The following is a 20,832-nucleotide window of genomic DNA, read 5'->3' as shown; positions in this document are numbered from 1 at the left end:
TTAGGGGCTGCAGAGGGACATAACAGTCTCAAACAATAAAAAACCCGACTTATTAAAAAGAAGCAACATAGCCCAATTCAAAAATCTGTCTTAAAACAGCTCTTGTCATTTCTTGTCTCTTCCTATGCCACAGTACATTTGATAATGTTATTGTTATTGTTTCATGATATCATGTAAGGGTATTCCCCTTCCACAACGCTTTTGCTTTCCATAGCTAAACTGTATTTCGCTCAAAATACTTGAGTGATTTCCTGAAGTAAATTTATTTGTGTCATGGATCTTCCTGCATTCTCTGGATCAAGGGGAGCTGTCGTGACTCATACACAGTGCAGAGTCTGAATAGGTAATGTTAAGACTGTAAGTTGAATTATGAATGAATAAATTGCTTTTTATAATTAATGTTGTCTTGGATTTCATCGGCCAATGAATGTTATGCTATGTCATTGCTTTGCTGCATTCTGGTCCAATGAATATGATTTTTTTTCACTGTGAATTGGTAATAATATCCGAACAAATCATCAAGCCCTCGTTAAATATTGAGATGAACTGCATTTGCTGCATTGTTATAGACTGAACAAACCCTGTATCACTAACGGTACCAGAAATTAACCCAGTCTCCGGGAACATGAACTCCCGCCTTGGGCATCTGATTGGTTGAATATCCTGTCCATCATGGCATCCCTGATTTTCATTGGTCAGCGCTCTCCTCTGAGGAATCCCCCTTTAAACGTTGGCAGAACGGTCAAGATTTTGGAGCGGACTTATACAAAGCGAGCAAGTTGAGGGAAGCGCAGCACACGGACGTCTGTCAGGGCTGGAAATGCGCTTTAGTGGTCGTACGTGAGCATCTCTGGTCCAGAAGAAACATTCCATAATCATGGAACTGGAAGAGAAATCAAAATACGGTAAATATTTAAAGCCTGAAACGGAGACGCTCACTTCATTTGTCCAAAGTCCTTATCGGCAGTTAATGTAAAACCAAGTTTTATTGCGTTTTTGGAGCGGCGAAAGTAGGTCTCACAATGGTCCCAGCAGCTTTGCTTAGTAAAGTACCTTTCCTCATTCTCGACTTTTAATTTTTCAAGTTAGCACTTTCTCTGGCGAAGTGTCGAACCCGTGTATTGTCACAAACTAACGCAATGTAAGCTAGCTTTTACTTCTGAGTCAACGTTTTCGGTTACGGCACGGGAGCCCTGTTCTGCGTGTGTGTTGTGAAAACACAGGATGCCTGAAGTATGCTGCTATATATTGTCAGGGTGCACAATGCCCCAGTTTGTGTTGTGCTTGTCCAGTTGCTGCCACATTCCTCAGACTGCTATGGCAGGCAGCTCAGCTAACCCAACGTGAATATAGAGCACAGCGTATTAGAAAATTCCTCAAACAAGTGAAGAGGGTCTCATTTTGTCCACCGAGTGCATTCAGTCTGCTTTGGGAAGGCTATCTTTAGTTTCATTTCAAACGCAGACTGCAACTACAGTATCAGTGCTTCTCTGTTTTGGCTGTTGTAGTTCGTAATCAGGTAATGTGGGTGTAATTATGCCCCCACTTATCCCAAAATACTTGTTAAAAATGTGTTTTTATTCTTGCACATAATAGTAATTGTAGTACAGCTTTCTGCTCAGTGAAATCAGTACAGGGGAAATGGTTATCTATGAAACGAAGAGTGATTTAAGCTAACAAAAAACATCAAACAAACAAAGTTATGCAGCGAGGTGTTTTTTTTCTTCCATAAAGTCTGTTTTTGGATCAAGAACATGTGCCTTTTGTACAAACTTCCAGTCTCTTCACATGCAGCTTGCAGTTTATACTGTTATCATCAACATGATCATAGGGAGGAATGAAAAGCGAGGCCAGATACTTCTGCTTGCAGTTCCTCCTGCTCTTCCCTGGACACTCCCTTTCCCACTTTGCTTGCCACATGATGGCTAATTGATTCAATTTACCTTCCACAGATTGCAATGAATATTGTGTATGTGTGTGTGCCTCTTTGTACAATGTCAGTTTGCTCAGTGTAGTTAGTTGTGAAAGTGAGTAAGAATGCCTACAGCCTCTCGAATTCTTTAATATCTTTCAGTGAATCTTCATACCAGCTAAAAGAAACAACTAAAAAAAGAAGAAGAAAAGAACAATAACCTTAATGTTCCATGTGGCAGAAAATGTCAGAACACACTATAGGATCTCCACCAGTTTTATGCGTTGGAGTAATTTCAGGCTGTAATATATGAAGAAACCTCAATGACAGGACCTGAAACAACCATGCAGCCTCGCCCTGGTGCAAGTTAGGCGTAATTACAAGTCATATTTAGTAGTGTAGTTTGAAACCTGATCTCCATGCCCCCCTGATCTCTCCGTCATGTCATGTTAGACTATGCTGAAACTACATTCAGATTTTTTTTGGAAACATTTCATCCATTCACTTTCTTTTCATTTCACTTCGTGTGCTGCATTGACAAAAAAACAAAAACAAAATAAAAATACATCTATTATTGCAGCCTTCTGTTTGCACTGAACGGTGCCTGATCATACCCTTGCAGACCAATCTGGGTTATGTGACTCTGCTAACAGGTTTGTGGTTTTGTCAGCTGCTTTGAACTGCGAGAGTGTGAGGCACCAAGAGTGAGTTACTGGGTAAAAACTGAGCTATGGTCTTGTATTTATTCTCCCTGGCAGTGTCTGTGTTTGTAGCTCACGTCTTAATCTCACTCACAGTTCCTGTTATTATCATCACAGGACATTGTTCCAATTTGTGCCTGAGTGTTCACGTCATATAAACAAAGTTTTAAACAGCTTCATAGAGACTTACTGTCGTCAGCTGGTGGTATTTATAATGATGATTTTCTAGATAGGTGTTACAAGCCTAAGTTGAAATGAAATGTGTGAGTTTCACTTTGCATCATATCTGTAGCAGAAATCTCTTCCTTGCATCTGACAGCAGAGAATAGCAGTTGATATGCTCATCAGATGTAGTTAAAGTTGTTGTGCAAGTGCTCATTTTTGATGAGCTTAAAGATTAGCTGCTGTCTGAAAATACTTCAATTTTCAAAAGAAACCCTCCTCTTGCAAAAGTGGAGTCCAAATCTTTGCAACCATTTCCCAAAGGATCCAACAGTTTGCTTGCATTTTTGCGTGTGGTCATTGTGTTGCTTTTTCTGTAATACCGGAAATAGATCTGAACTTGGACTGAAATAATCCACACCCTCTTTCTGTACTGACAGACATGTGGGACACAGACAGGAAGGGCTGTGACCTTTAGCTTCAGGATTTTAAGCTAGTGCAACCAGCGGCAGCCCTTGGTAACGTTTTATGCAGCTTGAGAGCAAGACAAGCTATTGTTAACATTTCATCTATTTTTACTTTATGCCAGCTGGAGCCTTTCCTAGCCACCATAGAGGAAGATCTAGGGTACACCCTGGACAGTCTGTCGCTGGGCTAACACAGAGAGAGACAGACAACCATATGCACTCACACCTAAAGGGAGTTTAGATTTACCAATGAATCTAACCAGAGAGAGTACCCAAAGAGAACCTACGTGGGGAGAAAGTGGCAACCCCAAACAACAACAAAGATGGGCAGTGTTTCCAATATTGAGATCAGCATATGTCTGCTGTAGGTTTTTACCCATTAAAAGGGAGTTTTTCCTTCCCACTGTTACTAAGTGCATTCTCATAGGGGGTTGCCTGGTTTTCTCTACATTATTGCAGGGTCGTTACCTTACAATATAAAGCACCTTAAGGTGAAGTGTTGTTTTAATTTGGTGCTATAATAAATAAAATTGAAAGCACTGAATTGTTTCTAAAGAATAAAAGTGTAAAATCTTATTTTAGGAAATGTCCTAAATGAATAGCAAGTATATCAGTCAGCTGATAAACAAAAATATAGCTCCACTTGTGTGTTTTGTGCTGCAAAGGGTCAGAATGTCCTCAGAAAACACTCTGAGAAGCTTTCATGTAACTCCAGGATGTGTGGGAAGGTATCAAGAAAATAAAACAGGGAAGCTCAGGAATGTTGGGACACACTAAAGAGTAAATGCTGCACCTGAATAAAAAAATACTGCTGAGAAGAAACAATGGAGGACATGAGCTTTAGCTTCAGTCACAACAATAATGCAGATTGGACTGTAAACGTCTTTGTGAAGGTTCATTGAAAACCAACATGGCCTTTCATTAGTAAGTTACAGCGCTTCTACATGTGGGAAATGTTATACTTTTTTTATGCTTCCAGTAAATGCTAGTGTGTCTTGCAGCACACTGGAGAGTATTTATCAGATTAAAACTTCAAATAAAAAATGTGCTCGCTTCATTTCCCTCACTGCATCGCCCCACGTGTTGTAGCAGCTGTCTGCAGATGGAGGTCATTTCTAATGAGTTACACATGACTGTTCGACCAGTTCCACCACACTTGATTCTAATACCTCAAATAAGTTTCCAAGGAAAAGAGCTGGATCGGTGTCGCCGTGCCAGTTATTGCAACGCGTTTTTGCTGTTTAGAGAAGTACAGGAAACCAAAGGCTCGCAGTGGTAATTCTCTTGTGCAGTAACATTAGCCAAAAAAAAGAAAAAACTGGATGGAAACTTTCATTACAGCTCCCCTTTTTTCTGGTTTCTCTGAGTGTCCGTGGAAAGCATTCGTGGCATTTAGTCTGTCTGTGGACTCTTTGTTAAAATGATGAGTTCGTTTAACACGCTCTGATTGCTTTCGGCTGTCGGAACAAACAGAAGTGGAGACCAAAATCATACAGGCAGAGAACAAAAAAAATCACTAGCTTGTAAGATTTATTGGGTTTCCCCAGTGCAGTAGATCCGTGGGAAGGAAACATATACTATTTTAGTTTTTACTCAATACTGATGTGTTTAAGCTTGTGAGCTGTCACGTCGCTGCAGGTGACCATTTTACAGCCATAAATATCCCAAACACCTGAATTCAATTAGCGAGAGCATTTACGCAAACCACCCCCAGATGGAGAACTCCTCCTCTGTTTACTGCAAACACATGTTCCTGATCACATACACAAATGAACTTTAGTCTCCTCCTACTCTTTCACACACCCACACCTTCTTTTACTTCCAGCCTCTCTGTAGATGAGTTAAAGTTGCCTGCAACTTTACGCGGAAACAAGAGGGGGAAAGCAGGTCGACAGAAATCATGTTTGGAAGTGCTGGGGAGGTACTGTAGGGGGAGCACAGGTCAGAAAGAGGCTGCTTTTTTTTTCGGGATAAACAAAGAAGTGTTTAGGGATGGGAATGTGAAATAGGTTGGGTGGGGCATTGGTTGTGCGGCTATTCAGGAACAGGTTGAACTGGTTTCCGACCAAACTACTTGGTTCTCCCCTTACTCAGTCATTTGTGGCAGCAGATAGGAAAGGTGGATGAAGTGAACCAGATAAAGAAGCTGTGAAAAGAAGGAGAAACATTTTTTTTGCCCAGGAAGGAATTTCAACATGCCTGAGGGTGGAGAATATTATGGAAAGAATGGTACTGACTTGTTTATCTTTACTTTTGCCTCAACTAGGCACTCTTTAAAAAAAAAATGAATCTAAGACACGCTTAGCCAATCTAAAGATCACTGGGTAATCTTTAGATTGGCTGTTTACCTTTCTTGTATAGTGCTCACACCTAAAAGTGCAGCGGCAGCCTTGAGACTAGGGGTGTGTTTGTGAATGTTTGTGTGCCACTGCCGGCAGTGGATGTGTGTGCACACCGATACAGGTGTGTGGCAAGTCTCTTATCAGTGTTTTCTCCTGCACTATTGTTACAAGGTTGAATATAGATAACCACCAGAGGTGCAGATCTCTTTCTTGGACTCAATCTGTGTATTTATACTGAAGAACAGAACAAAGTTAAAAACTAAACTTGTTTGAAATATGTTAAAGTTAGATACCAGAACACATACGGAATACAACATCTACGCTCACTATAACAGGAAGTGGTGACTTCTTCAAAAGGCTGTAACTGCTTGTTGCAACATAACCCCACTGACCACATTCATAAGTCACATACTTCAGAGTCACCACAGCTGTTGTGTTTGTCTATACTTCAAGACTCCATATGCTACACATTATTAATAGTGTATGTCTGGGCACTGTTATGATGTTGGTCTGAAGCTGGTGGAGATGTCTTTTTGTGGCATAATTGTCACAGTAATGGCAACAGGAAACAGTCCCTCCCAACGCAAGCTAATAGCATTTAAGTTTTCGTTAAGCATGAGCCAAACTGCCCTCCTTCGGCAAACGTTGTTTTTATACCGCTGATTATTCACTGCACTGAAATGCTGACCTTTTTTTTTTTTTTTAACTCTTTAGTCAAAGCAAAGCTATGGACCCACTGATCAGGTCAGCAACAAACCAATGGGTGGTGAGAGTGTTGAAGTTGCCTCCTTCAGCACTGTTTCGCAGAAAGTTCTTTGTAATCTCATAGAAAGGTGATATGCCTGGCTGTGAAAGACCAACTGCCTTTTGTTTGTGAGTGTAAGACAAGAAAGAGAGCTGGCTGAAAGGATGTGTTAAAGCACAAAAGCTGAGCCGCTACACCAAAAACCATAGACGATGGGTATGAAATGTGAAGCTAGCGTGCTGCTACATTAAAACTGTGGTTGCAAAAGACATTTCCAGTTCTATAGAAGTGTCTGGGAAAAGAGCCCAGACCACTGCAAACACTTTCCAATTGAGCTTTTGTAAATCTTTCTTATTTTAAGTGTAAGATAGGAGGATTTGCCAGGATATCCCCACTGAAGCACCAACCCTCACTGTCAGGTCTGTTCCTTGCTTGTTTACATCAGGCGTCAGGTTTGGGGTGCTTCTTGCGACAATTTAGCATTAAAAGTATAATTTGGATTAAAGAGTTTGTGGATTAACCATTAGAGAATTTGGACTGGAACTGGAAAGTGAAATTTGCTTAGATAGCAGACACACTACCGTCAGATAACCTGCAGCAAGCTCAAGTGTCTGCTTGAACCTGCAACTTTAGCTGAAAGAACAGAAAACATAGTCCTTATTATAAGAGACAGCATGTTGTAATCTAACCATATTTAGACAAAAGAAAAAAGTTTGCTCATTTTATGAACTGGGAAGTTGTTTGTCTACTGATGAGCATGATAGCTTTGTTTTGACATAGAGCTGTATTAAAACAACAATACTAGCTCCGCTGGTGGCTTTACACATGGGATGTTTGCTCCTGCTGTATTATGAGTTTTATATGAGCTCCCGGTTAGTCAGCAGGGAAGAATTTGATGAGTTTCTGGGCGTGTCTGGCCTTCAGGGGAAGTCATCTGTGAGAAAAATGGGAGGAAGACTCTGGTGCACTGCTCCATGGCCTTGATCCAGCTCTGGTTTTAACATAAATTAATGAGCAGCTATTATAAAGATGTTTACTTAACCCTTTAAACCCCAGCGTATCGTATTTGATACATGTGTTTTGTGAGGGGTTTTTTTGTGTGACATCTATATCATCAGCGTGACTTTTTTTTACCCTCAAAAATGATGTAAATTACATGACATTTTAATGACTAAATTTCAAAAATATGGCTTATGTATATGGCTTCAAGTGTGTTACAAATTAAAACTCATGTATGCAGATTAAAATTTGATATATTCTTATATTTTGTCTAAAGGTAAAAAAAACACTCCATTATTCAAGTCAAAATTCAAGATTTTTGGCAGTTATTTCATGGTTCAGGTTTTAAAGGGTTAAACCTCTCAGCGAGCCATGCTTTCAGTTGCCACAATGCTAAGAGCTCATTGATTGATCAATGCATTTCTCTCCTTTCATGCAGGTGAGCCCAGGAAGCATGACCCGAGCTTCAGGGGCCCAATCCAGAACAGGTGAGACAGAGATGTGGCTGTTACACTGTGCAGATGACTACAGAGGACTCCATTAACCATGTGAACTCTCTCCACTGTAGGGGCTGCACAGACATTGTTTGCTGCATTCTGTTCATTATTGCCATACTTGGTTACATTGCAGTAGGAATACTCGGTAAGGAGACAACACAGAAGCACAAATATCCAAACTGAAAGCAAGTTTCATAACCTTTATATCTCTCTTTTTTTCTTCTTTTCTAACCCAGCCTGGTCCCAGGGTGACCCAAGAAAGGTGATCTACCCCACAGACAGCCGAGGACAGTTCTGTGGGCAGGCTGGCACTCCACTCGAGTGAGTTGCTTTCCGAAGTATAGATAAAATGGTCTCTGCTGCACGATTTTTCTTAATTTGAGTGTGATCTTTAGGGTATTTTGAAAGTTTGAAAAGGGTGGAGTGCCTACTACGGGCCGGGGACGAGTTCCTGCCCCAAATGGAGGAGTTTAAGTATCTCGGGGTCTTGTTCACGAGTGATGGGAGAAGGGAGCCGGAGATCGATAGACAGTTTATTGAAATTGAAACAGTTGAAACGGTTTATTGAAATGTGTTAACATACATGGATGTATATAAGACAAAAGACAGAGTTTGTACAACTCAAAACAAGCTTGTTGGTGTTCGGTGTGTTGTCCCTAAAGATACATATATAAATTTATTTTTGTCTGTTTCTTTCATGTTCATTCCTTGAGTTAGGTGCCTTTTTTATGCCTTGATGGTTCATAGCCTAGTGTTAAGTGGCCAGAGAGTCTGGCTCCTTGGAAGCAGAAATGAAGGGTGGCTCAAAAGTTTTGGGTGGTTCTTTCGATTCCTCAGGCTTTTTTGTGTACCACCATCTAAAAAGATATACAACTGGTTTGAAAGCTTAGCTAGCTAACTTAATTAGGCAACATTAATACAATCAATTATGGCTAACAAGTTAACTCAAAGGTTTTCCTGGCATGTTTACATTAAGTTAGTTCCCAAAAAGTAGATTCTGTTCATCTGGACGTAGCGTTTTCAGTGGGAGAAACGTTTCGTCCCTCATCCAGGTGACTTCTGCAGTCCCAGCTGAAAAGAATCAATTTTTGGGAATTTCCTTACCTGGTACTATTATTCATTTGTGTTATTAGTGTTATTATTATTATTATTTGTATACTTTTTTTTTGGGGTTGTTTCAATAGCCACACCATGTATTTTTGGAATGTGTAAAAGTAAACTGGAAAGTACCTAGCACATGTTAGCCAATTGAAAGGCAGGACCGCTGAATAATCCCTGCAAACACTGTTGTGACAGCATTGTGTTGTCCCTGGACAAAAATAGTTAATTAGAAATTTGTGTACATTTCTGTGCACTTTCTTTGGTCTTGTTCCCAACAGGAAGAAGCCCTTTTTGTTCTACTTCAACATCATGAAGTGTGCCAGTCCCATGGTGCTGCTGGAGTTCCAGTGCCCAACCACACAGGTGCCAACTCCTCTGTTGATGAATCTTTATAATATTTATTTAAACAAAAAGAAAAACACAATATACACTATGTGCTTTGTCGTGAAGGCTTAAAATTATGAGTGTAGAGTTGGGGCAGAGTTGGCTTTTTGCTTTTGTTTACAGATGAGGAGAAAAGTTACTCTCCCAGCCCCCTATCAGCAAGTTTTCTTTAGAAAAAATACATTTGTGATTGGCCAAAATAACAGAATTATTTCAGAAAACAAAATGAACAGGGTCAGTGTTTCTAGGCCTGGAAAAACTGACCTTTTTATTGAGCCATAGTACAAACCACTGCTGTGCTTTGCAATCCTCAATGCTTAACAACATCAACTGAAAACTGAGGGTTATTTTCCAATTTACGCACAATTTAAAAACTCCAACATGGGTTTGAACTGTTCTTTTGGAACATTTTATTGTCAAAAACAAAAGAAATCAGTTTAAGCTTAAAGAATTATTGACGCTAACAAAACAGGAGATGGATATACAAAGATCACAGCGGTTCCAGGTATCACGGGCTAGAGTGAGAAGTGTCATAAAGAAATTCAAAGAGCCACACAGTAGAAAACAAGCCTGCCAGTAGTATGAAATGAAAGCTTTCAAAGAAAAGACTCTCACCAGTGCACCCCCGAACAACGATAACTAGAACCCTGTACAGGAATGGATGGGAGGAAAAGCCTCACTTCTGTAGAAGAGACGGCTAAGAACAAGCGGAAGAAGGATTATTATTACATTATTTCTTTGACTGCTTTTGTGATGGGAATGTGGCCTGACTGTCCTGCTGTCCATGTTCATCTTTAGATGTGTGTGGAGAAGTGCCCTGATAAGTTCATGACATTAATCAAAGCATACGCTGTCAATAGTGACTTTGCCTACTATAAAAACTTCTGCGAAGAAGGAGTGACCAACACAATGGTGAGTTGTACTTGAAGTCTTCTGTACTATCTCGGGTATCGATATATTCGAATGCTTTCTACAGACCTTCACTTATGTTTTGGATATACTGTGTTTTTAGGGTGTTGCAGAAATCCTTAAGCAACGTCTCTGTCCTGCAATGCTGCTTCCCAGCAAACCCTGTAAGTAGAATCTCTAAATATGTGTAAATGATTCTTTTTCAAAGGAATTTTAGGGGAGTGGAATATTCATGCAATGATAGTATCATTGCATGATTCATGACCTTTGACCTTTACAAAAAGGCAAGCAGAGAGACCGTCAGATTTATACACACAAACAAACAAACCCATCTTACCCCATTTTTAACAACTAGACAACATAAATTGGATCTGATTCAATCACATCATTTGTGCTGCTTATCTGCACTGTACTTGAACTTCTTTATCTTTCTGCACTCCTTCCTGGCTGAAGAATTATAAAATATTTTAGTACTGTAGTTTAACAAATATCTAGTACAAATTATTTACTATTAGCTGAAAATGACACATCTTTTTTTTTAAAATAATTAATTTACAAAAAGAAGCCCCACTATGAAAACATCTCACTACACATTGTTACATCCTGTGAGGCTGTGGGAGTACCTCTGCCTGGCGTTCTTTTCATTTCACCTGGATCAAACTGTTACTGGCCCCCCACCCTCATCGCCTAGCTTTTATGTGGGGACGTAACACACAGAAAACTGTATTATTCTTTACACATGTAGGGAAACTCATTTCATTTGTTTGTTTTTGTATTTTTGACAATGACACGTTTCTCTACTTTTCTTTCAGTCACCCGCAGGTGCTTCCCAGCTTTGGGCATGAAAGGAGGGGTGATAACTGTGGGAAACAGCTCCACATTTAATGATGGAAATGAAACTAGAAACGCCCAAGACCTTGTTGCTGGTGTACGGTGAGTATACATCAGTAGAATTTTGCGACACAGCTAGTTTTCAACTACATTACTCTCTCTTGGTCTGTGTCAACCGGCCACTACAAATAAAGTGTGATGAGAAATTCCTGAAGCAGATAAACATACAGGAATCTCTCCACAGGAATGCCACTGTGGTAATGGAAGCTCGTCAGGTGGTGATGAAAATCTTTGAGGATTTCACACATTGCTGGTACTGGATCCTCTTGTAAGTAATAAACTCTCCTTTTTCATCCTTGTCAGCTCTGTTTGTATTGCAAAGAGATTTTCCTTAAATTGACCGTACCTCCTCTTTGCAGGGGATTGGTTATAGCCATGATCATCAGCCTCGTCTTCCTCATCCTCCTCCGCTTCCTGGCAGGGATCATGGTCTGGGTCATGATTGCCATGTTGGTAGCGGTGATAGGCTATGGTAAGGGACAAGGTGGAAAATATCATTGTGGTTCATAATGGCTTAGTAATCTGGTCCTACCCAGAAAGCAGGTCCAGACTAGCTGGTCAGTAAGTAAATCATGAGTGTCAGTATAACCGTGAGCATGAATTCAGCACAGCAGGAATATTAATGCAGGGTTGGTAACTTTTGACTGGGGATAAATTGTGAAAGTCCTTGTTGTCAGAAAACTGTAGTCAGTGTGGAAAAAATGCAAACTGAAGGAATTTGCATGAAAGGAAGATGCAAAGTTTGAGTGAAGTGACCCACAGCTGTGATGTTAGATTTTCTATTTGAATAAAAATGTGCCATTTGTTTAATTGAGTGTGAAGAAAAACACAGCGTCACTTCCTGTCATATCCTATCCTGATCCTTTCACACTAAAAGGAATGAGAGTATGAGACACCTTTGGGGGAAAGACATGTCTCATGCAAAAACAAACAGCTGGCAATGCTGAATTTTGCATGTGCTTACCAAGCGTATATTAAAAAAACACACATTCATTATTGTGGAAAAAGAATTTTCTCCATCATTACCAAGTCATTGATCATTTCACAGATTACTTCAAAGTATCTCTAAACAGTGCTGTTCACACTTGGCAAGCTTAGCGCAGAGTTCAGTTTCAGTGTCTCAAAAAGTAATTAACTTTTATTTTAACTGCTTTAAGCTTTTCTTTTTAACTCCTACCATCCACGTAACCCTCAATCTCTGCTACCTTGCTACTCTCCAGTGTACTACTGAAGAATCACTGACAGACTGATTTTACAGTCAAAGAAAAAGCAATGCAAGTTAGTATTTTTATGGCTTTAACAGACGACCATAAGACCGTCAACTGAAAACAAATCTGTTCTAAAGGAGTGGAATTGAAAAATTAATGTGGAGTGTTAGCAAAACAACTAGTTAAACTTTGCAGACTTGTTGAACCAAGTAATTTCTCAGATAGATTAATCTGAAAGTGCTGATGTTGTCTCCTCTCCATCAGCTCATCCACAACGGCATGTGGGGAAAAAAACCACAAAAACCAAAAAAACAGAAATTAATACTCATTTGAAAGAGAGGTGTGCTGCTGTTTCCAATGGGATACAAGGAAAGTGTGCTACCAGGGATAAAAGAAAATTGTGGCCACAAGATGGAAAGATTGATGAAAATAGGCTAGGCTAATGTGAAGATAAACATCACTGTAAAATGATCTGCGGCAAATATAGTAAGAATGTTCTTAAGAATGATCTAGTATCCTACTTGACCTTTGATTTTACTTAATTGGCTTTTTTATTGACTGAAAAGAATAGTTTTTTCAGGGTCAGCAGGGGGCAGAGAGAGAAGTCTGCTGAGGTAGATGTCAAAGTTATCATTGTAACCGATTCACAGTTGATCTGACTCTTGAAATGAAAGAGATCTCCTCGTCTGTTTGGAAGCAAACCCAAAAGGAAATAAGGCCTCTTTTTCCACCTGATTTCCCAAAAAATTTATTTGCTTTTCTGTGTGCTTCCTGTTGCTGATTAGGTATCTTCCATTGCTACATGGAGTATGCAGCCCTGAAAGGAGAGGCCGGCGCTAATGTGACTATCAAGGATCTGGGCTTCCAGACAGATTTCACAGTCTACCTGCAAATTAGACAGACCTGGCTGGCCTTCAGTCAGTATACATCCTCAAAATCTCCATGGATTATCATCCACACTCAACATATGTTGATTAAAACTTGAGACACTCACATGATTTTTCTCTTATCTCCTTATATAGTTATTATTCTAGCCATTGTGGAGGTCATCATCATTTTGCTGCTCATCTTCCTTTGGAAGAGGATCCTCATTGCCATTGCTCTTATTAAAGAAGCCAGCAGGTCAGCCTTCATTTTAGAGCTGTAGCAAGTAGGAGAGAAACAGATCAATAAAACTTAGACGTTATATTGTTTATTTTAGAGTGACTCACAGTAATGGATTTAAGCGCTGCATTAAGGGTGCAGATAAAGAACCTGATACATAACTGTGAAGGTTGATGTTTGCATTTGCTTTTACGACTGATGCTGTGATCCTGTTTTCAGAGCAATTGGACATATGTTGTGTTCCCTTTTCTACCCACTGTTTACATTCCTCCTCCTGGCTGTGGTCATTGCCTACTGGGGAGTAACTGCTGTGTATCCTTTCAAGCTATTGTTCGTGGTAGTGTTGTTATTTAGGGTTGATGAGGAAATGAAAAATACAACTCTGAACTGTTTTTTTTTTTTTTTTTTTTTTTTTTTTTTTTAAATGTTCTTGAAGAATTTAAACTTTTAAACTGACTTAAAAAATTAATGTGTCTATGAATGAACTGAATGAACAGTTGAGGTAAAGATACCTTAGACAGAGTCTGTGCAGGGATGATGAACAGGGCTGGTAAATTCACATTAAAAGCTAAGGTTGAAGTTTGATCACGCATACTCTGCAGCTGCGTGATTAAAGTTCACTGCATTCATGAACAAATAAACCAATCAAAACAGAGGAACATGCATATTATTCTTTATTATTAGTAGTATTATTATACACTCATAATTGTCAGTTTTGTTATCAGTTAATGATGGTAAGCCTTAACAGAACTGATCAGTTTCTTGTCCACGTCCAATCAGCCTATCTACAAAATCTTCAATGAGACAAATTGTGACTACTCAAGACAAACGTGTGACCCGGCTGTAAGTTTTTCTCCTCTTTATTTGTGTGTTAAATTTTCATCTCACTTCACTTCCATGCATGCCGCTTGGACTTAACGTTTTGGATTTGAGAAATACATTTGCGGCGTCACTAAATTAACCGTGTCTTTGTTCAGAACTACTCGACGAGTCCCATGAAAGCCCAGTGTGCTGACTCGAAGTGCCTTTTTGCTTTCTACGGTGGAGAGACCCCTTACCACAAATACCTAATTGCCCTGCAGTTCTACAACGTCTTCCTCTTCTTTTGGTGTGCCAATTTTGTCTTGGGACTGGGACAGATGACCCTAGCCGGGGCGTTTGCTTCTTACTACTGGGCTGCCAAAAAGCCAGATGACATTCCTGCTTTCCCAGTGTTTTCTTCTCTTGGGAGATCTCTCAGGTTTGTATCTGTGTTGGGTGAAGACTTTTAGTAAAACTGTCCTCTGACATTTGCTTTGCCGGGTCCTGAAACATACTTCCTGTTTTCATTCTTTAATTGTTTTAGGTATCACACAGGGACTCTGGCATTTGGCTCCCTTATCCTCTCCATCATCCAGATCATCAGGGTTTTGCTGGAGTATCTGGACCACAAGCTAAAAGGTTTGCTACATTTTATGGAGTCATAAATTACTCCATAAAAGTGACCTATTTAAGTCTAACATCTGTTAAAGGTTGATTGCTCTCATTCACAGGAGCCCAAAATAAGTTTGCAAAGTTCCTGTTGTGCTGTCTGAAGTGCTGTTTCTGGTGTCTGGAGAAATTTGTCAAGTTCCTGAACAGAAATGCGTATATTATGGTACGTGTTTCAGTTATTATTTATTCAAGTCTCTGAGCTGGCGTGATTAAAAGCTTGGTACTTATAATGTTAAATGTTATCTTGATGTAATGACTGCATTTGGCCTCTAGTCGGCGATCTATGGGAAAAACTTTTGCACCTCTGCCAGAGACGCCTTCTTCCTCCTCATGAGGAATGTGATCAGGTGAGTGTAAAATCATCACCTCATCAGAAAGCATTTTGTTAAATGTTTAATCGTATAAAGCTGACTGGAGTAAATGCCTGTTTTTAAATCCCTGCAGGGTGGCTGTGCTGGATAAAGTGACAGATTTCATTTTATTTTTGGGCAAACTGCTCATTGTTGGGCTTCTGGGTGAGTCTGCTTTTTGTTTATGTAATTTTTTTTTCTTCATGTTGACCATATCAGACTAAACCAGCATTTCCTGGAAAGATTGTGTCGACCCATCGCTGGATGACCGATTCAACTCACAGTCCAGAAAAGTCTGCATAGCAGATGAAATCCTGCAAACTTACTGCAGGACCTGCTGGCTCCTTTAATAAGAGCAAACTTGCAAACTGTGGTGTTTTAGGATTTGTTTATATTTTGGAAGTAGGATTTAATTGGAGCTTTAAATAGGACTGGATCGCTTCCACTGATTTTATAATGTACAACGTTATTTATAGCTAATAGAAATTGTAATCATCAGCTCAGACTGTGTAGTGTACATGGGAATTGTATTTATATATTCTTTGGGGTTTCTCTCCACAGGGGTCTTTTCCTTCTTCTTCTTCTCTGGGAGAGTGAAAGCCTTTCAGAATACAGCTCCAACCCTGAACTACTACTGGGTACCCATCCTGGTAAGCAGGACTGAATTTCTATTTTTTTCTTTTCTTGTCTTTAATTGTTTTGTTGAAGGATAATGTTTGTGTGGTTGTTGTCATCTCTATCAGACTATGGTGGTTTGCTCATACCTCATCGCCCATGCATTCTTCAGCGTGTACTCCATGTGCGTGGACACTCTGTTCCTGTGTTTCTGTAAGTGACACATTCTCAGTCAGTTGTGACATCTGTATGTAATTCAAATTATCCACGCAAACGTCCAAACAGGTTCTTACGTGAAAGGGGAAAAAAAAAAACTGTGGAGGAAGGGCGTAATGTTAGGAATGAGCGAAATGAAAACTTTTCTCACTTTGCTTCTGGTGTTGGGCTGTCACTAATTTTAAATTGCATGAAATACGGTGTGCTACATTTCAAAATAACAGCCTGCTCCTGTTAGCCTGAAAAATGTTGCTGCTTGGTGATGAAGTGATACTTTGGGTGCTTTTGCTTGCTTGCCATTTGACTTTCTTTCTCTTTTTGTGTCTCCTTTCCTATTTCTCACTTCCTAATTCGCCCCCTCTTATTTCCCTTCCCACTTGCCCTCTAACACCCTGGTGTATGCATACATTTTTTTCACATTCACCCATTAACACAAAATAATCAAAAACACGATAAGGTGAAGACCTGGAGCGCAATGACGGCTCAGCTGCGAGGCCTTATTACATGTCGCCAAGTCTTCGTGAGATTCTGTGGAAGAACAAGGAGGAGGATCCATCTGAGCCCTCCGCTCAGCAGCAGCAGCAGCAACACGATGAAGACACCCAGCTGAAACAGGAGGCTCAGGAGGAGGACACGGCTTAGAGAGGAGTTTGTGGGGGGAAAAACTCAGATTTTCCACTTAATTACAGGCAGAGAAAAATCCAGAAAGTCTTTTTATTTTGAACCCTTTCAAAGTATGAGCTGGGACTCTGTCATCTGCTCCCTTAACTTCTCTCAGATACTAGTACAGCTACAAAACACCATGCCTTAAAATGGCAGGGATTCAGCATTTTGCTTTAGTCCACTTTGTGCAGATGCAACCCTGCAAGTTTCAAAATGAATGAAGGAAGTTTTTCAGTTCAGAGTGATTTCAGCATCCTCCTGAGGTAATAGGACGTTGAACGTTCCCTAAATGGATTATCTAGGCTTGGTTTCGTTTGCCTCTGGTGGTCTTTAAAAACTGTTACATCCGACACTAAGTAGCGTTTTATACAGCAGCGGATACCACATTGTCTTCAGTAGAATTTCACAAACTCACAGCAAATACTGTCGAATACTATTTGTTATATTTAGAAAACACATTTAAGAGTGAAGCACGTGGCTTCATTTTTTCAGTGGTTCTTTTACTCGCAAGGCATCACCACAGCGATCCAATCTGCATATTTGATCTTGTGGATTTTGACACTGGATGCCCTTCCTGATGTAACCCTGCTAGGAATTTGTCTCCTCCCCAACTGGTGATCTTTTGCTTGTTAGGCAAATATTTTAACCAAAAGTAAAGTAGACTGCCTAAAAGTAAGCCTAAAGCATGGCTTGTTGCTAGGAAATAATGGTAATAATAAATCGAACAAACAAACACAAAAACAAACAAAATCACACTACTGTAGTACAGTATAGGACAAAACTCTGGTTACAGCTGGTAACCAAACCCTGTAGAAGCTATAATCAGAGTTTTTTAAACAAACTACTTTCTTATGTAATAGGGTAGTTTAATAGAGTTGCATTTGTGTCTTAAACCTGCTTTTATCCTAGCGGCAAGTAGGGGGCGGCGACTCAAGTTATATGGAAGTCTGTGGGAAAACAAGCCTACTACTTACTATATTTATGACCGCAGTAAATGCAATCCTCAAACTGATGATGTCATCAGTGGCTAGTGTGATATCATGATGAGTACAGAAAAATGATTAAACGACTAATTATGGTCCAAGTTACTCTAACAGACTTGAAGAGATCCACCCTCACACTTCATATCTTGTTTAAAAAAACAAAAAACAAACAAACATTATACGATGGGAAGGGCCAAAAGTTGGGGTTCCAAAAACCAAAAGGTGATGTCATAGTGGCCATGCTCATGTTTTATATACAGTTTGTGATTGTTTCTAAAATAATTCAAATAAATCAGCACAACAGACATTATTCGTCACTATGGAGGTGGGGCTTAGCGAAGGGTCAACTTAAGCGAACAGAAGGGCTTTACAGCAGGCAGGAGTTTGGTATGTGTTTAATTGTTGTATGAATTTTGTGATACGAGTGATGTCACCTCACACTCAGAGATTTATTGACACTCGCTTCATCCTGTTTAGCGTGCTGAAAGCTGGCAGATGTTTTATGGCTATTGAAAATGTGAAACTTCAGTGAACATCTGGGTAAATGGCTCCCTATGAGGTGACTTCATATTTCTAACTCGGCGTTGCCTCCATAAAACATGCTCTCACTGCCACTAGCTAATAGAAACTTGAAGCCAATCATGTGCCTAATTGACAGCATTATTAATGTTTTGCACATTAGTGTTTACAGTTGATGCAAACAGAATCTTTTTTTAATACACTCAGTGAAGCACTTTAATCTATGTTCACTCTAAGCCATAACACATTTGTCTCTGTTTAATGAATGCTGGTGAGTCTTTTAGTCGTGCAATTTTTGTTTTGGTTTTTTTAAACTGTAAATTAGCGTAGCTTTGCCTTTTAAAATATTTTTTTTAATGACTGTGTGTTTTGCAGTGCAGTTGGTTTAATAAACACAATTTAACCAGTGATATCTGTTTAATAAAAAAAAACGGATGGTTTTTTTTGGGTTTGTTTGTTTGTTTGTTTTTGCAGAACTGAAAGGTTTTCATTCAGATTTCCTACCTGTCAATATACATTGCAAAATCTGATGCTCATTTAAACTTATGCCAAGTCCTCGAAAGTATCGAAAAGCATTAATGTCCTTTTCTTTGACCTCTTTCCAGTGGAGGATTTGGAGAGGAATGACGGCAGCCCGGAGAGGCCCTACATGATGTCCGAGAACCTCCTCAAAATCCTGAAAAAGAAGAACAAGACTGACCCAGCTCAGTAGTTTTTTGTTTTTTTTTTTGTCATGTTTTACTGTTAATATTTGAGTAGTACGGGAAGGTACATATAAAGGGTCATCTGCTACAGTTTTGTAATATGATCGGTTTTTATTCTTGTATTTTTTTTTAAAAAATATCTATAAATATGTATAACTTGTGTCATATTTGAATTAACAGTTAACCATGTAGGCACCAAAGCCATTACCCCAGCAGTCAGGTATACATAGTGCTTTTATACCACTTTGCCTAAAGCATCTGGTGCTGTGGCGTTCCTGTCATCAGCAGCCATATGGAAATATAACCGAAAGCAAAAAAACCTTGTATCTTGATAGATGTGCTGGTTCGGATGAGGGGATTTTTTTTGTCATTTTTGTGAAGCTGAACTGTTTTCAAATAAAGCATAGTTTTCTATAAAAATCCATGTGACTCTTTATGTATTCATATACCGAAGGCTTTAAGGTGCTCCCAGTATTTCAGCATTGGTGTCATTCTGATAGACCTGATGTGACTCGTGTCTTTCGGGTACTGGGGATAAGCTCAGGTTAGTTTCCTTTCTAAGCTTAAATGGTCACACTTTCTGTTCCCTGCTGGAACTGAGAGTGTGACCCCACCCCCCACCCCCTCAAAAAAATTCTATATATTGATTTTGAATAAATCCTTACAAAACTAACATATAAATGTCACATCTTTCCTTTTAGCTTTAAACTTAGAAAACATAGTTACAGTTTGTAGAAATCCATAAAATCCTAACTGCTGTTCTACGTTTGACCATGAGAGGGTGTGCATATCCTCACTACAGGTCATTCAGCGTGGCACAGTAAAATCACCTGTAGTGTGTAAATGCTGGCTTTACGTAAGTGTCTAATGACTAATGCGGGAAAGTCTGTCAGGGTTTGATAAAAATCAACTTTCTAGGAGTCATATCAACAACTCTGCAGTAATGGAATATGGCTGAATACTTTTAAAATACTCCGTTACGGTTCAGAGACAGGACCTTCAGTCAGAGAGCTGCCAGTAGACACACTTCTGGAAATGTTTTAATGCAGAGTGTTTTCGAACAGGTAACAGGATGCCCTTGATTTTGAATGAATACACTGCTAAAAAAAATTAAAGGAACACTTTGAAAACACATCTGATCGTTATGGGGAAAAATCATGTTGCGTATCTATATTAATAATTTTGGGGGGAAATTTGTAGGAAGGAATAGGATGCCACAATGTTTGATGAAAATGACAGTTATCAAATTATAGAGGGCTGAATTCAAAGATAAAGGAGGGAACAAAATGACATGGCAGGCTCGTCCTTTTTGCTGAAATTTCACTGAAACTCAAGAATGGTTCTCAGCAGTGTGTATGGTTCCCACGTGCTTGGGCTCCTCCCAGATCTGGCCCAGGGCAACACTGAGCTTCCAAACAGTTTGACGTGCAACCGAAACATGATGTCGCAGAGTTCTTCTGTTGGATTTAGGTCAGGTGATTGTGGGGTCCAGTCAATGGAGTCAGTTTCTTTATCCTCCCAGGAACTGCCTGCATACTTTTGTCACATGAGACTTGGCATTGTCACACACCACGAGGAATCCAGGACCCACTGGACCAGTTGAGGGTCTGACACTGGGTCCAGATATTTCATCCCAATATTTAATAGCAGTCAGGGTGTCGTTACCTACCCTGCAGAGGTTTGTGTGTCCCTCCATGGATATGATTCACTGTCAGTGACCTATCACCAAACCGGCCATGCTGAACAATTTTACAAGCCACATAATGTTCTCCGAGGCTTCTCCAAACCCTTTCATGGCTGTCACGTGTGCTCAGGGTGAACTTGGTCTCATCTATGAAAAACAAAGGGTGCTATTGGTGGACCTCAATAATTCTTGTAATCTATGGA

The 20,832-nt window shown here is 39.7% G+C and overlaps 1 protein-coding gene across 2 annotated transcripts; it reads left to right on the top strand.

Annotated features, from left to right (window-relative positions):
- Positions 1 to 751: 751 nt before the first annotated feature.
- On the top strand, positions 752 to 19,326 carry LOC146633189 (choline transporter-like protein 2). Of its 2 annotated transcripts, none has more exons than XM_085351365.1 (22): positions 752 to 905; positions 7,768 to 7,816; positions 7,897 to 7,970; positions 8,062 to 8,146; positions 9,205 to 9,289; positions 10,109 to 10,222; positions 10,323 to 10,383; positions 11,032 to 11,152; positions 11,295 to 11,378; positions 11,470 to 11,582; positions 13,104 to 13,235; positions 13,341 to 13,440; positions 13,642 to 13,734; positions 14,181 to 14,265; positions 14,400 to 14,662; positions 14,768 to 14,862; positions 14,955 to 15,058; positions 15,169 to 15,242; positions 15,340 to 15,410; positions 15,807 to 15,895; positions 15,989 to 16,073; positions 18,847 to 19,326. In XM_085351365.1, exons 1-22 carry the CDS (start codon positions 878 to 880, stop codon positions 18,951 to 18,953), a joined length of 2,112 nt encoding a protein of 703 aa, XP_085207491.1. In that variant the 5' UTR covers positions 752 to 877; the 3' UTR covers positions 18,954 to 19,326. The 2 variants fall into 2 exon arrangements, with proteins under 2 accessions (XP_085207491.1, XP_085207490.1); XM_085351364.1 differs by lacking the exon at positions 18,847 to 19,326 and adding an exon at positions 16,534 to 18,566.
- Positions 19,327 to 20,832: the final 1,506 nt, after the last annotated feature.

This window comes from Diplotaxodon limnothrissa, linkage group LG4 (assembly GCF_057381915.1).
Source record: "Diplotaxodon limnothrissa isolate DT_005_m linkage group LG4, D_limnothrissa_male_GT1.1, whole genome shotgun sequence".
Classification (NCBI taxonomy): domain Eukaryota; kingdom Metazoa; phylum Chordata; class Actinopteri; order Cichliformes; family Cichlidae; genus Diplotaxodon; species Diplotaxodon limnothrissa.
This window is presented reverse-complemented; position numbering and strand designations above follow the sequence as displayed.